Source organism: Aulostomus chinensis, chromosome 20 (assembly GCF_037954235.1).
Source record: "Aulostomus chinensis isolate RoL2024-O1b breed Wild chromosome 20, RoL_Achi_v1.0, whole genome shotgun sequence".
NCBI classification, from domain to species: domain Eukaryota; kingdom Metazoa; phylum Chordata; class Actinopteri; order Syngnathiformes; family Aulostomidae; genus Aulostomus; species Aulostomus chinensis.
The window spans coordinates 23989693-24003676 of record NC_141339.1 but is presented as its reverse complement, the minus strand read 5'-3'; the positions used below and the strand labels follow the sequence as shown (position 1 = coordinate 24003676).

Genomic DNA, 13984 nt, shown 5'->3' with positions numbered 1-13984 from the left:
TTCATCTCTCCGAACACCCCTCGTCCTTTCATCTCCGCTGGCTGACCTTTACCACGAACGCCGCAGCAACCTCGCTTTGAAGAGGAAGCTGGAGCAGTGCAGAGAGTCGGTGGGAGGTCTGCGGCGCTTCTGGGTCGCTTCCCCGTAGCCTCTCTCTGGCCTGTAGCCACGCCGCCTCGTGCCCACAGCGGCTGAGCGACGTCCTGCCCTTTAATCAGAGCGGTGGGATGAATAGAGGCGGAGGGGAGGGTGTGAGGAAGAGGCGGGGACCAACTTGGCAAACCACAAGATGTTCGGATGACACGGAGGGGCATAAAGACACCACTGAGAGGACCGCTCGCCTTTATATGTTTGATCTGGCAGGTTCACAGGTTTGAGGGGTTCAGAGAAGGAAGGAAGGGAAGTTTTAAACAATGAAATTCAAAGAGCGTCTGGCAGTTCAGCGGAGAGAGGAGAGGCGTTCAGACCGAGGTGGCTCCCTCGCACTCTCACAGGCTTCAACGATGGCTTTAAGGTTTCTAACGGTCCAACTTTGACTGCAGGAGATCCCCCTGTCAGAGATCCTGCAGGTGGAGCGCGCTCAGGACTTCAGCAGCCTGGCGCAGGGCGGGAACCCACACTGCTTTGAGGTGATCACTGCCAACGTGGTGTACTACGTCGGCGAGGACAATGGCGGCTTGCACCACAACCCTGTCATGGCGGCATCCGGCGTGGGGCGGGATGTGGGGCACAGCTGGGAGAAGGCCATCCGGCAGGCCATGATGCCCGTGACGCCCAAAGCCAGCGTTGGCCAAGCCGGGCCGGGCCAGGGGAAGGACCACAGTGAGTCAGGGCACCTTTGCCAACTTCTTCTTCTGAGCCGCAAATACCGCTCAGTATTTATTTGATTGCTGTTTTCATTTCACAAAACTCATCAGAAGTAGTTGTGATGTCACCGGACGACAGGTTAACTCTTCCTCTGCTGATCGTTGCGATCACTGTCATTCGGTAGAGGGCGCTACTGTGCACCCGCTCCAAAAACAAGAGAAGAAGAGCCAGGGTCAACGTGGTCAGACGTCAAGCCGCAGCAGTAAACGCAGTAATTCGCAGTACTCAAGTCACAGGAAAGTGCCGCATTTGTTCGAGGCTGACCGTGTTGGGGTGTCATCGTCATCACTCGTGTCATGACATCACACACGGTGGTTGTGCGGCGACGTCCTGCCGACTCCCATCTTCACGACAGTCGCACCATTATAACTTTAATGGGCTGGTCACTGATTCAAAAAGTCACTTCCCCTCTAATGTTGCTAATTCCACCTCAGTGCGCGTCTGCTAGCAGAGCGGCTAAAGAGGAAGTGAACTCCTGACCCTGAGCTGTTTTACTGCTCATCCTTAGCCTCTGATACATTAATGGAGACACTTCTGCGCTTTAATGGCCACATGGATTCATCTGTGGAGAGCCTGCAAATAAATATTGTGTCAGGAAACAACGGTTACACAACCCCGGACTGAGCGCCGGCTGACATTTTAAAATGATTGAAGGGATTTCGGAGGATTTTCCGCCTCATCTCACTGGGATGATTCTCAGGTTAAAGCAACTTTTAGTCTGACGAGAGGAGTAAAGTTCATCTCCTAATGAGACGCCAACGACATCGATGTCATCCCACTCTCATGGACGGCCTTCATGACCATGAAACCCTTTTGCTTTTACACCTGTTTAGTAACTGATGCTGAGCTTCAGTTTCTTTCCAAAAATTGATTTTGTTTTGCAGTAAAATTACAGCAGCACCCGTCAATACGCTAATGGACGGATTACATAAGAAGGCTTTTTGGTTTTGACCATTTCAAGGGGAAACAGCGCAGCATCGTGTCTCTGTGACCGATGGTGGAAAATTAAACCTCCCAAAATCTTGATGAATAATTAGCGACATCATCAAAGCTCTCCTACTGTTCAGGTACACTGGTGTCAATAAAGCTGCATCCAGTTTGAACAGGGATCCGATGGAGACCTGCAGCCACGCAAAACATGCGTTAACTTTTATTTTACCATAAATAAAACTGCAAAAATCCAGTTAAAAAAAAACAAAAAACGAAAGCGATCAGAGTTCATGCTAACACTTCCCATCCACTACCAGTCATTGTGCTAAGCTAACTAGCGTGTGACTCTGAGATTAGAAGTTCCTGTGAAACTTTCCCCATCCTGGAGCTCTGCTGGTTCGTGAAGCTGCTTCAACTCTGATGTGACCTGGATGTCAAGCTGCTGCTCTGCTTCAACAGACCGCAGCCATCGATCGCCGAGGGGCGACCTGATCACACCCCGGTCGGCCATCCGAAATCAATATCAGCACAGCAGTGGAAATTCTCTTCACTGGTGTGGACATGATGACGTCCTTTATTTGTACACATACTTAGATACTAAAATACAGGAAGTGCCGCTGTAGTAAAACTTGTAAAGTGGTGGTTGACGGCGCGCTCTTTCATCAGAGTTTGATCTCAGCTGGAAGTTTCCTCCATCGCATTGTGTTAGCAACCAAGGAAACCTAGGAAATGAGACTTTAATGTTCTAAAGGTTAGAGAAATCAAAGCCCACCCTTCTCAGTGCGAGTGTGTTTGTGTCTCCTCAGAGGAACTGGCCATCAGCATATCAGTGTCCAACTCCCAGATACAAGAGAACGTGGTGAGTCAGCACACGACCATGGAACCCCGTCCGATCCGCCCATATTTTAAATTAATATTTTACGACAGATTCTTTGTTGTTGTATTTTTTAAAACTTCTTTCGTGTTGCTTCTGAGTCATGTGACCAAGGGACCCCCAAATCCTTCCTAGACTGGAAGTTTGAGTCGTTACAGCTTTGAAGGGACAGTTACTTCCATCACTCTGCATAATGAAGTTCATTGGTATTTTATTAACTATAAATGAGAAACGAACTGCGTTTGCTGGGTCGTTTACTCCCCGATGTCTCCGTCAGCCCTCAGTATCCTGCGTTTGTCGTAGCTCTTGTGTTTTGCATCCGTCTGCCGTCTGTCTGTCTCTCAGGACATCAGTTCAGTGTATCAGATCTTTGCGGACGACGTCCTCGGCTCTGGACAGTTTGGAATCGTCTACGGAGGTGAGAGGCGTCACCAGTGGGGCAGCGTTTTGGTAGACAACAATGATGTCTTCAGTGGTTCTTGGGGATGTAAACAGATGTCAACCGTCTCGCTGACCCGCTTGTAGGTAAACACAGGAAGACCGGACGAGACGTGGCGATTAAAATCATCGACAAAATGAGGTTCCCCACCAAGCAGGAGAGCCAGCTGAGGAACGAGGTCGCGATTCTGCAGGTAGGAAGTGAACCGGTATGAAGCTGATCTGAGAGGAGCGGCCAGACGACCACGACGACTTCCACCTGGAATGTTTTTAATTCTCCTTTCTTTCTTCTGTCCTTCCTGACAGAACCTCCACCATCCCGGCATCGTTAACCTGGACTGCATGTTTGAGACTCCCGAGCAGGTGTTTGTGGTCATGGAGAAGCTCCACGGAGACATGTTGGAGATGATTTTATCCAGCGAGAAGAGCCGACTCCCCGAACGCCTCACCAAGTTCCTGGTCACTCAGGTCGGTGCTGAGTGTCCTGAGCCAGGTCACGTCCACACAGGCTGACCAGCACGCCCGTCCGTGTCCAATCAGAACTTGGTATCGGCCCAATAAACAGCTTAGGTATCAGAATCGGTATCGGCAAGGTGAAGTGGCACCAGAACTTCTTTTGAGTTACTTTGCTGCAAGTCGGTGCTCAAACATCCATTTTTGGAGCAAAAGCTCCTGTCCTGGACTTGTTATCACGCCACTTCCTGCGAGCGTTTTTGTGACGATATGTAGTCTGGAGACCTGAGGGGCCCGCTGGAGAACCCTCGAGAACCAGTACTTTGACAACTTTCCTGATCCAAGACATCAAGTTGTGTAGCATGACCTTTGCTCGAGTAGTTGAGACCGTTTTGTGTCCACAGATCCTGGTGGCTCTCAGACATCTTCACTTCAAGAACATTGTCCACTGTGACCTGAAGCCCGAGAACGTTCTCCTGGCCTCAGCAGAACCCTTCCCTCAGGTCAGGACTCATTCCTTTATAACTTCCCTAACAAGTTGAAGCATTGTTTCTTCTTCTCTGCTGTGTAAATACCAGAGTTCACTCCTAACCTGGAGGAACATCGACTGGTTTCTCTCACCCAGGTGAAACTGTGCGACTTCGGCTTCGCCCGCATCATCGGGGAAAAGTCCTTCCGCCGCTCTGTCGTCGGAACTCCAGCCTATTTAGCGCCGGAGGTTCTTCGCAGCAAAGGCTACAACCGATCGCTGGACATGTGGTCGGTGGGCGTGATCATTTACGTCAGTCTGAGCGGAACGTTTCCCTTTAACGAGGACGAGGACATCAACGATCAGATCCAGAACGCCGCCTTCATGTATCCACCCAACCCCTGGAAGGAGATCTCAGAGGAGGGTAAGAACACCATGAGGACCGAACTATGGAGCTGAGACAGAAAGACCGCCACTCATCCTTTGATACGACGGCTGGGTTGCCATCATACCCAAGGACTTAACGCCACCGAGTGGATCGCGTTCTTCCTGATTTGGACGTTAATCGTGTCAGTTGAAAGGAACGCGGACCTGCAGTAGCCTGCTGGAGCCGGCTGACCAGGAAGTGCAGTGACGGGATTCGCTTTCATCAATCCTTTAACAACGCGTTCTGCAAAAATGTCCCTCAGCACAAATCACGTTCCTTTAGTCCTGACGTCATCTGGCTTTTTTCTCTGTTCTGTTTTTCACACCATAGTTGCACGAGTGTGAGCTTCAACCAGTCTGAGGTTGTTGGTTGAACCCAAGCGTGACTGCTTTCAGATGAGACAGAGCTTCAGGTGTGGTGACGCTGTTTGTTCTCCTCTGCAGCCACAGACCTGATCAATAACCTGCTGCAGGTGAAAATGAGGAAGCGCTACAGTGTCGACAAGTCGCTGAGCCACCCCTGGCTGCAGGTAGGTGGCGGCCATTTTGGTTGTCCATCCAATAAAATACACTTCAGTGGGACAGGGATGTCACTGACAGCATCCATCCCTGAAGCCAGAAGTGTCAGTTGACCATCAACGAACCACCTGAGCGTCTCAAAGTTCTATGAGATTTTAATGTTCTGTCATTCTTTGATAGAAACTCATGTATCATGTATTTGATCAAATTGTCTGATTACAAGCCGCACATCAGGAAACATCTCTGATGTAAACAGGAAGTCCATACTTGGTCGTCTAGGCTGCTGCTGAGTCTTCATCTGTTGTCTTGCAGGACTACCACACCTGGCTGGACCTCAGGGAGTTTGAGACACGGCGTGGCGAGCGATATATCACCCACGAGAGTGACGACTCCCGCTGGGAGGAGTACGCTGACGAGAGAGGCCTGCACTACCCCAAACACTTCATCATGTCACCCAACCTGGATGACATGGAGGAAGACCCCTAGTAGCCTCAGGTGTCCCTAGGAGGACGCCGCGAGCCTGAGGAGTCCTCCGGGACGCTCTGGAGTCCCTGGACACTGTCAGCTTGGAGCGTGGGATGATGAGCGCTCATGAATGGCGAGGATTTGTCAGCCAGGGCACTCTGTGAGGACGCTGCAGCACGCTCACCCAGTAATCGTTCAGGTCCAAGAGAATTTAACATTTCACTGCCTTTTTCTACAAGCCATAAGACTCTGAGCCGAAACAGGACGAGGTTTCACGAAAATTCAACCCTCTGTCTGTTAAGGGAGCAATGTGCAAGAATAACGAACACCTAGTGGTCAAGTGGTAGATTGCAGACTCACCTGACCCCTCCTCTCAATCTGCATTCTCACAGTGAGCAGCAACAGTGACTGGAAGGCATTCGTTTTCTGTGAGAGCTGTCGTCTCTCAGAAGCGAGCAGCAGGGCTAATGCTAGCAGAGTCAATGCTAACAGGGGCGTCGGGAGGAAGCGCACATCTCGGCAACTCTGTGGGTTATGATGCGAATCAGGAGCAGCTGATCAAAATGGGTGAAAAGTACAATCAGAAAACTGGTGTTGACCTAATTTGGGTTCTCAGCAACTCTTGGCTAAATAACCACAACATCGTGTTGTGGACCAGAGGGGTCAGGGGTCAGCAGCAACTGTGCCTGGAAGACTGCTTCCAACTTTGCTGCAATAAATGGATCAAGTTGATGCTACAGTAACTCTGACATGAGGGCGATTTGTACTTTGTTGATTTACAAGGACCAACCAATGAAAAAGTGATTCTTAGACATCCTTCACATCATTTTTCATGAAAACATCGATACTGGAAACCCTTCCTGCCCAAAGATCCCTCTCAGTCTGACACAGTGCTCCTCAAACATGGCGCTGCTTGTCCAGCCACAGAGGAACTCGCTGCTGTTTCAGCTCAAACTCAATATTTTTACTAAATCTTGGTTGAATTTAAAATCTCAAAAGCTGTGTAGCGATGTGAGCCATTTTTTCACTCTGTCTCTGTTGTGTGATAAACATTTCTAGAATACTGACTATAACTTCTTTAACTGTTACTCGTTGGGATGTCTTTGCACGACCGATGGAAACTCTTTTTAAAGTTGTACTGATTTGATTATCTGTGATTATTTGAGGACTAAATATTTGTGCCACCTGAGCAGCCGCATTGACGTTGGCTGGAGAAAATTACAAAGCAGAAAAATGTGGAGACTTATTTTTTCAAAGAGGGACGATTTTGAGAAGTTTTCTCCACGCTCATCATAATGAGCTTTACATAAAACTGAATGTTTTAGGGTTCACGTTAGCATTCAGATGTTTATGGTTATCATGTTAGCCCGTCAACCTCGGGTTCCATGTTCATGCTATATAACATTATATGTTGAATGCCAACATGTTATAAAAGTGTGACTGTTTTAATGATTGTGGCCACTGATGCTAACATTTAGCACCTTTAATAAGCAAATAACGCTAGGAAATCAAAAAAGCTACATCGCTTGCAAAGCTGTTAGATTTTCTCTCTGCTAACACGTTTCACGCTAGCTTGATTTGACCAACGGTAGCTTGTTAAAACCAGGTAAGATGCGTGACCTGAAGGTCAAAGGTGGTCTCAGGTATTCTAAACTGCCATCTCACGAATCTGTGCGATGGCTCGGTGAGCGACTGGAAAACAACCAGGAGAAACAGCAAAGCTATAAGGTAAAAGTAAGCAAGTTCACAAAGAATAAGTTTTGGGGTTTGTTTTGCTTATATTTTTAAAAAGCTGCCACAAGAAAACCTTTGTAGTCACGTATAAACCCATGACTGAACGCATTTTTGGTCAATTATGAGACATCTCTTAAGGTGGCTAACTAACGTTAGCTGGGAGTTAGCACATCACAGGTCAAATCTATCGACGCCATGAGTACTTCGTGCTATTGATGCGAACATGACTTTACAGAATGCTCTGTACTTGTCAATATTTTTGGGGGGGTGAGCTGAAAACCAGCAGGATTATTTTAGATAGTCTTTTTTTGTTGTTGTTTTTGCTTTGACACACTTCTCCCTAAACGTCTTTGCAGGAACAGCCGGCTGTTGCACCTTTTAAGATTATTGAGTCAACATTTTCTCCCAGAAACTCCAGATGAACTGAGCTCAGGATGGAGCTGCGTTTTTGTCTGCGTTCTTCTCTGTGGAAACCTTCCTGACAAACTGTTGAGTCACTGATGCGAATCTGACCACCCTGAGTTTATTTCACATTTTATATAATTTGTCATAAACTTTGATTTAAGTTGAATGAAAAAAAAAATTAAAGATGTGTTACAATTGAGGTATCCCTCATTTCACTTTAACAATTACTCAGCCAATGTCATAAAATGGAGGTTGCTAACAAGAGGCTAACGAAACCATGGAGGTGATTTGCCATAGCCTAACGTTAGCTTTGTAGCTCTAGCAGTTGCATTTGGTTTTTTTTGGTTTTTTTTTAAGTCAAAGTGTGAAAGATTATCATGAGAAACAAAACTTAAGTCTTAAGTCTGCATTAATCCAAGATCTAACGAGGCAATGAAACTGGCCACTGGTGGAAAGAACCGTGGAGATGCTAACTTTCTGTTGAACTACAAAAATACATCATCCTTGTGATGCTCGTCCCTCATTTTCCAACATAAATAATGAACATTTAAAGCTAAAATACAATTTGACATTCGTTGTGTACAAGATTATTCAGAGATTGACTGTTGGGAGGGAGACAAATCACACCGACAACACTCGAGGTCACACACACACACACCGCGACGTTTGTAATGATGACTCATAAAAATCAGACTAAAGGCTCGATATGAACCAGCAGTCTGACTCCAGCTGAGGCGAAACTTTAAACATCTTCAGTCAGTTATTAGACGTCGAATATTTTCAAAAGACTCCTGGGGTCAGAAGAAAGAAAAAGCACGAACGAGAGGAGACGCTGAGGAGGAAGAGGAGGTGATTACGATCAGCAGCCGGACGTTTGGAAACCATCACTTAATCACCATCCCTGACCAGCGGGCCTCACAGCGCCGACCCCCCACACGTGTAACTGAATCTTTTAATCGCAGCAGAGGAGCGGCGAGCTGCTGGTTGTTAATGGCTGCTGCACAACTCTGAGCTCAGCTAACTGCTTCAAGATGTGGCAGGCGGCCGAGAGCCGGCATAGTGAGGAGGAAGGTGATCCTCCCGCCTCCGGATGACCTCTGACCTTCAGCGGTGTCACAGTTGACTCCAGCCACTCCATATCAAGTGTTGGCACACTCAGTTTCAAGCCCAGAGACCTACTCAACTGGTAGATCTCCTCATAAAGAAGCTGCAAACGCCTGGTTTTTGCCTGCAGGAAGACGACAAGAACAGGAGTCACAATCGCAACGCGAGAGCTTCCCGAGCCTCTCATATTCCTGTCCGCTCGGTCAGGACAGGCCGAGCTCGGTGAAGCCGGCTATGGGCAGCTGTGCCGGGCTCTTCTTCTCCAACTCCAGCCCCACTGTGGTCTTGGGTTTGGCGAGGCGGCTGAGCTGCAGCAGGCTGAAGAAGTGGAAGCGCTCGCCCATCTTTGCGGGGTTAATTAGCAGGTCGTAGCTGCTGACCAGCTGCTTCCTGGTGGATGGGTCGCTGCAGTTCCTCAGCAGGACCTGGGGGGAGATGGGGGGGGGGGTTACAGACTCCACGACAAAAAAAACTATGACTTGGCAAATCAGTATGGATCCGTTGGATCTGATGGGACAAGGCCTGACATACACAGAGGGACAGTCGGAGGAGCTCTTGACCTCAATAACTGATCACGTCAGCGTTCGACAGGCACCGGCCGGTTCTCAGCGTCTCAGCCACCAAAGTGACAACCCTGCGGTTCAACAGGATATCCACATCGCCGAACAGCAGCGGGTTTCAAGCCCAACTTTTAATCAGATATCCAGGACTTCAGCCACTCCCCATGAGTGTGGATTGTCTGGAAATGTCAGTTTATGATAGGAAGCAAATCAAGGACAAGCTCGGTGGTTTGATGCCACAACCGCAACGCGCAGTAAAAAACGCCAACACCATCCAAAGGCCTTTCCGTTCAAACTGCACGACTCCTCCAGGCTGTTCATGACCGTGGGAACCCCTCCATCTGTCGACCCCATCGCTCATAAAATACCGGCACCCTAATGACAAAGATTCTGAACAGAGATCAGACGCACCTGCATCCGGACGTCGATGCCCATGTTCTTCAGGAACATGCCTTGACTGACAGGTCCCAGACAGGCCACGCCCCTTCCGGCCATCCTGCGCAGGTAGCTGAAGTCCACGTCAGCGGTGAGGTCGGCCGTGCCGGGAGCCACCAGGACGTCGTGGAGGTGGTGACCTTTAAAACCCTGAAACAGAAAACCATGTTAACTGAGTGCTAATAATCCACTAATAATCTACTGATGATCTGCTAATAATCTGCTAATAATCTGCTAATAATCTGCCAATGATGACTGATATTCTTCAGGTGTTAAATGAGTCACACGTGTCGGGGTCACGCTACTCTGAATGTGTCTGTCTTGGTTCCATCGTGACCGTAGTCAGCGATCAGAGCCGCTCCTCCCTCCTGTGAGATCCGCCTGGCCAGCTGCTGGATGATGACCCCGCCCTCTGGACACACCTCCACATGATCCCGCCTTTCATTTGCCTGACACACACACACACACACACACACACACACGATCAGTAACGATGACCCTACTGCGATTATTGACTGTGATGTGAGGATTTCCGGCCGGCTCCCTGGAGGTCGGCACGCTCAGGTTTCTCATCTCAGACGCTTTCATGTTTGATTGACAGACCGGAGACGTGACGAGTCGAAGGCTGGACTTCAAGCGTGTCCCAAACCTTGAAAAAGTAACTGCTGCAGTCAAACGTCGTCCAAACTCTCAAGAGTTTGTTTTCTCTGTCAGAGCCGATTGGGGTTCAGAGAGCTGTGTCTTCTTCTCTGATAATTAAGATGCGTATAAACGCTCTTTAATTCCTCCCGCCGGCGTTCTGAGGCTGCTGGACGGATCTGGACTGCATCAGCGGTTTGAGTCTGGGAGCAGCTTGCTGCTCTGCACCTCTGGAACAATAACCCCTCTCTGTCTGGTTTGATGATACAGAAGCTGAACACGCTGCCCGTGGCGATGATGTCATCCGTCTGGCAGTGTCTGCGCTGAGCTACGGAGGCCAACACAAACAGCCTGCTAACGTAAAGATGGTAGAAATGTGGGCAATAAAAACCAGATGGAGGCTGTAAACCAAGCGCCGGAGTTCATTTCCACAGAGTGTAACAGATTAAAGCAGCCCGGCGTGCGTGGTGCACTGCTGGAACCCTTCTCTCCTGTCATGAAGCCGCATGTTCTGCTCGACAAGTGTTGAGGCGCCACGACGGTTCTTGACCCGATGAACGCGTCTTTCAGAGCTTTGACAAACGTCCATCAGAGCTCATCTGCTGAGGAGAGCAACCAGCGGTTCTGACCTGTACGAGTGTGGACGAGGCCAGCGTGGGAGACGGCAACACCACGAACCTCAGCTGGTCCGGCTGGTCCGGGTCGATGTCCACCATGACCTCCCTCCAGCCTTTCGCCGTCCGCTACCCATCGACAACAAACAAACACAAAGAAGCAGCTGTCCGTCAGAATTCTGACGCCACAGAGCGTCTCAAACCCGGTTAGATTAGTGATTAGTGACTAGTGACACTAACGAGACCCCAGCGAGAGGCGGAAACAGGTCATCTTCACAATCACCAGAGTTCAAATCAGAACTGAATGCCGTCTGTTAGAGGTTACAAAAATGTCACCAGTGGGACCCGTGAAAGGATAACGACAGTTCTAGTCCTGAGTCCTCATGTCCACACATCCTTACTGAACTACTGTGAAAGAGCTGCGCTTCACTTTGGTGCCACCTGGTGGAGGCAGCCATAATTACACCGAAGCAGAGGACGCCTACCGTGGTGCTGCTTCTCTCATCGGTGGCGGATCCCTACCTGGAATTTGTGGATCGGCAGAGCGTCGAAGAATTCATGAGCGAGAAAGATGCTGAACCCTGGAAGAAGAGAGAGGACGGTTGTTGAAAATGGACATTTCTGACATTCAGGTCAACAAATCTCTTCACCGTCCCTCAAATACTGACGACAGCCCCACCAGGATGCATCCACCACTGGAAATAGTCCCTAACAGACCAGCTAGTTGGCGTTGTTCCCATGACATCACCCCTCATCACCGCTAACCCCTCAGCTGATCTGTGTACCTGTGGGGACGTCGTCTAGGTGGTGATACCAGGACACCGGCACCCCGGTGGGGGTTTGTCCCCGGCGGTAAACCGGCTCATCCTCCCTGTCTGTGTCCTGGTTCCGGGTCCCCGTCAGACTCTGAGCCTGGAGACGACTCAGAGCCGGACTCACCTCAACCAGGTGGAGCGACACCGAAGCTCCGCCCAGCACCGACTGCAGCTGACTGAACACCTGGGGGGGAACGTAGGAGGCTTTGATGTGTCACATTTGGAAGTTACAGTGTGGGTGAATGTTGGCGGTTGCTAACGAGCAGCAAGGCGGCGCCGGAGCTCTACAATCAAACCCTGGAGGGTCCCAGGCAGTTGTTGATCACTAAAATGATTGTGAGGGTTCTCGCGAGGGAGGCTTTCATGATCTCGTGACAAAAAAGGTGAAGATTCAAAAGCAGGAAGTGACCTCATGCAGCTTCGTCAACAGAGTCAAATATTAGTCATTAATAATGGAGGAACACTGCGGACATGGAATTCAAAGCAACTTGGAAGTCGAGACAAGAATCGAGTTCCGAGTTGGTAAAAATGAATTTGATGTTCCCTGAAACTACGGACCCGTCCAACATGGCGGCCTTCCTCCTCTGCGACTGTTCGGTTTCACCCTCTGACCTGCAGCGTGAACACAATTATCTGATGACTTCTGAGCGGTCGTGAACGCTGCCAGAGTCTGACAATGTGATCTAGATGTCATCTCGTCTTTGAGGACCGGCAGATCTACGCCGAGCTCCTCGCAGTAACCACAGTCGTGTTCTGGTGAGGGCGCTCCGGTCGTACTCTGAGGACGTCGGCCGCCAGCGATCCTTTCCCAGGTCCGAGCTCCACCAGCTGCAGCTGTTTGGGTCTCCCGGCTCCCATCCACTCGCTGATGATCCACACGCCGAGCAGCTGGAGGACACAAAACATGCTGTGGTAGCTGACAGGTGACACCTTCCAGACCGCCCGCCTGCTCTGACTGGACGGATCTCATTTAGAGACTTCCTGTCCTCCTGAGAGGGTCTTCCTCCAGACTCACCTCCCCAAAGATCTGGCTGATCTCTGGCGATGTGATGAAATCTCCGTCGGGTCCCAGCATGTTGTTTTTCACATAATAACCCTGAAAGAGAAAAACGCACCAGTCAGAGCGAAGCGGCAACACAACCAGCAGCATCGACTGGCGGCGGACCAGGAGTGAGTGACGGAGGAAGTGAGGTCATCACTGACCGTCACAGGGTTGGTGAGCACCTCCCTCATGTACTCGGCCACTGAAATGGGACCTGTAGCTTTGATTTTGGAGGTCAGGTGTCTCAGCATGGAGGGGCGGCTGTGGTCCGGCGGGGAGCCGCTGAAGAGCCTCCAGGAAGCCGCTCGCCATGGCACTGCCAGCACAGACAGCTGAGCATGTGACCAACATTCTGCAGCATCAAACAGCATCAGGGGACACTTCACCCGGCCGTGGTGGGCGTGTCCTTCCTCTCACCAGGACCTACGAGCCTCTGGCCTTACATGATGTATTTTCCTAAATATTCATCCTGTCATTGGAACATGAATGCTAGGATGCGTTTGTCCAACGCCAACTAGCTCCTGTCTTACGAGTAATTCACGAATGTGAACCAATTCCTAAACTACATGCATGAAATGAAATCAAAACTATGTTAAGTGATAGATGCACAATTCAGGTAAAAGTCCAGCAGGACCACCAAAACAATCATGAAAATCCATTCATAAAATCAAAATCTCTTTCTGTTCATCCTGAGTTCAAAAAACTCAATAAACATCTTCGGCCGGTTCACGCTTGTGCTGTGAGTGGAGCGGCGGTAGCTCATGGAACACAAGTTTACTTGTTGCTGTAAAATGGCACCAACCGCCGGGCTCACCTGCCGCTGCCGGACCGCTGATCGGATGTTGCGTCCTGGCGGCACGAAACCACCTCGCGGTGTGGAGCCCGAACCCCAACCTCATCACCGAGCTCTCATCCTGTGTCGGTGTAGGTTTGACTCACCTTCACCCACACGATCAGAGGGACCGGCAGCTAAGCTAGCCGGTTAGCGTTAGCCCCGTTAGCTACAAGCAGGTTCACGATTTAAACAATAATAATAATAAAAAATATTGATAATAATTAAAATGATGTTTCGATTCGAGGTGAAATATGAACACCTGGTTATGTTCAATTATCTACGATTTTTATCTAAATTATCGACAGACTGGAGTTCCTGAGGGGGGAGGAGGAGCAAAGCGTGGTGAACATCCGGGCTGCT

General features: G+C 49.6%; 2 protein-coding genes across 3 annotated transcripts in view; one reads left to right on the top strand and one right to left on the bottom strand.

Moving 5' to 3' along the window:
* Positions 1–7774, top strand: part of LOC147243380 (serine/threonine-protein kinase D3-like) — a 27203-nt gene extending 19429 nt beyond the window's left edge. Inside the window, exons 11-19 of the mRNA XM_086188973.1 lie at positions 543–822; positions 2604–2656; positions 3017–3089; positions 3197–3303; positions 3416–3577; positions 3967–4065; positions 4188–4455; positions 4902–4987; positions 5289–7774. Of these exons, the coding sequence (XP_086045099.1) occupies positions 543–822; positions 2604–2656; positions 3017–3089; positions 3197–3303; positions 3416–3577; positions 3967–4065; positions 4188–4455; positions 4902–4987; positions 5289–5462 (1302 nt within the window). The 3' untranslated portion in view covers positions 5463–7774. The remainder of the gene's footprint in view (positions 1–542; positions 823–2603; positions 2657–3016; positions 3090–3196; positions 3304–3415; positions 3578–3966; positions 4066–4187; positions 4456–4901; positions 4988–5288) is intronic.
* On the bottom strand, positions 7685–13984 carry ndufaf7 (NADH:ubiquinone oxidoreductase complex assembly factor 7). 2 transcript variants are annotated; one of them, XM_086188975.1, is made up of 10 exons: positions 13604–13982; positions 12951–13105; positions 12763–12843; positions 12525–12635; positions 11718–11931; positions 11455–11513; positions 10948–11061; positions 9985–10128; positions 9656–9829; positions 7685–9109 (listed from the first exon to the last, which is right to left on the bottom strand). In XM_086188975.1, the coding sequence occupies exons 1-10, from the start codon at positions 13686–13688 to the stop codon at positions 8888–8890; spliced, it is 1359 nt and encodes a 452-aa protein (XP_086045101.1). In that variant the 5' UTR covers positions 13689–13982; the 3' UTR covers positions 7685–8887. The 2 variants fall into 2 exon arrangements, with proteins under 2 accessions (XP_086045101.1, XP_086045102.1); XM_086188976.1 differs by lacking the exon at positions 10948–11061 and having other exon boundaries at positions 13604–13984.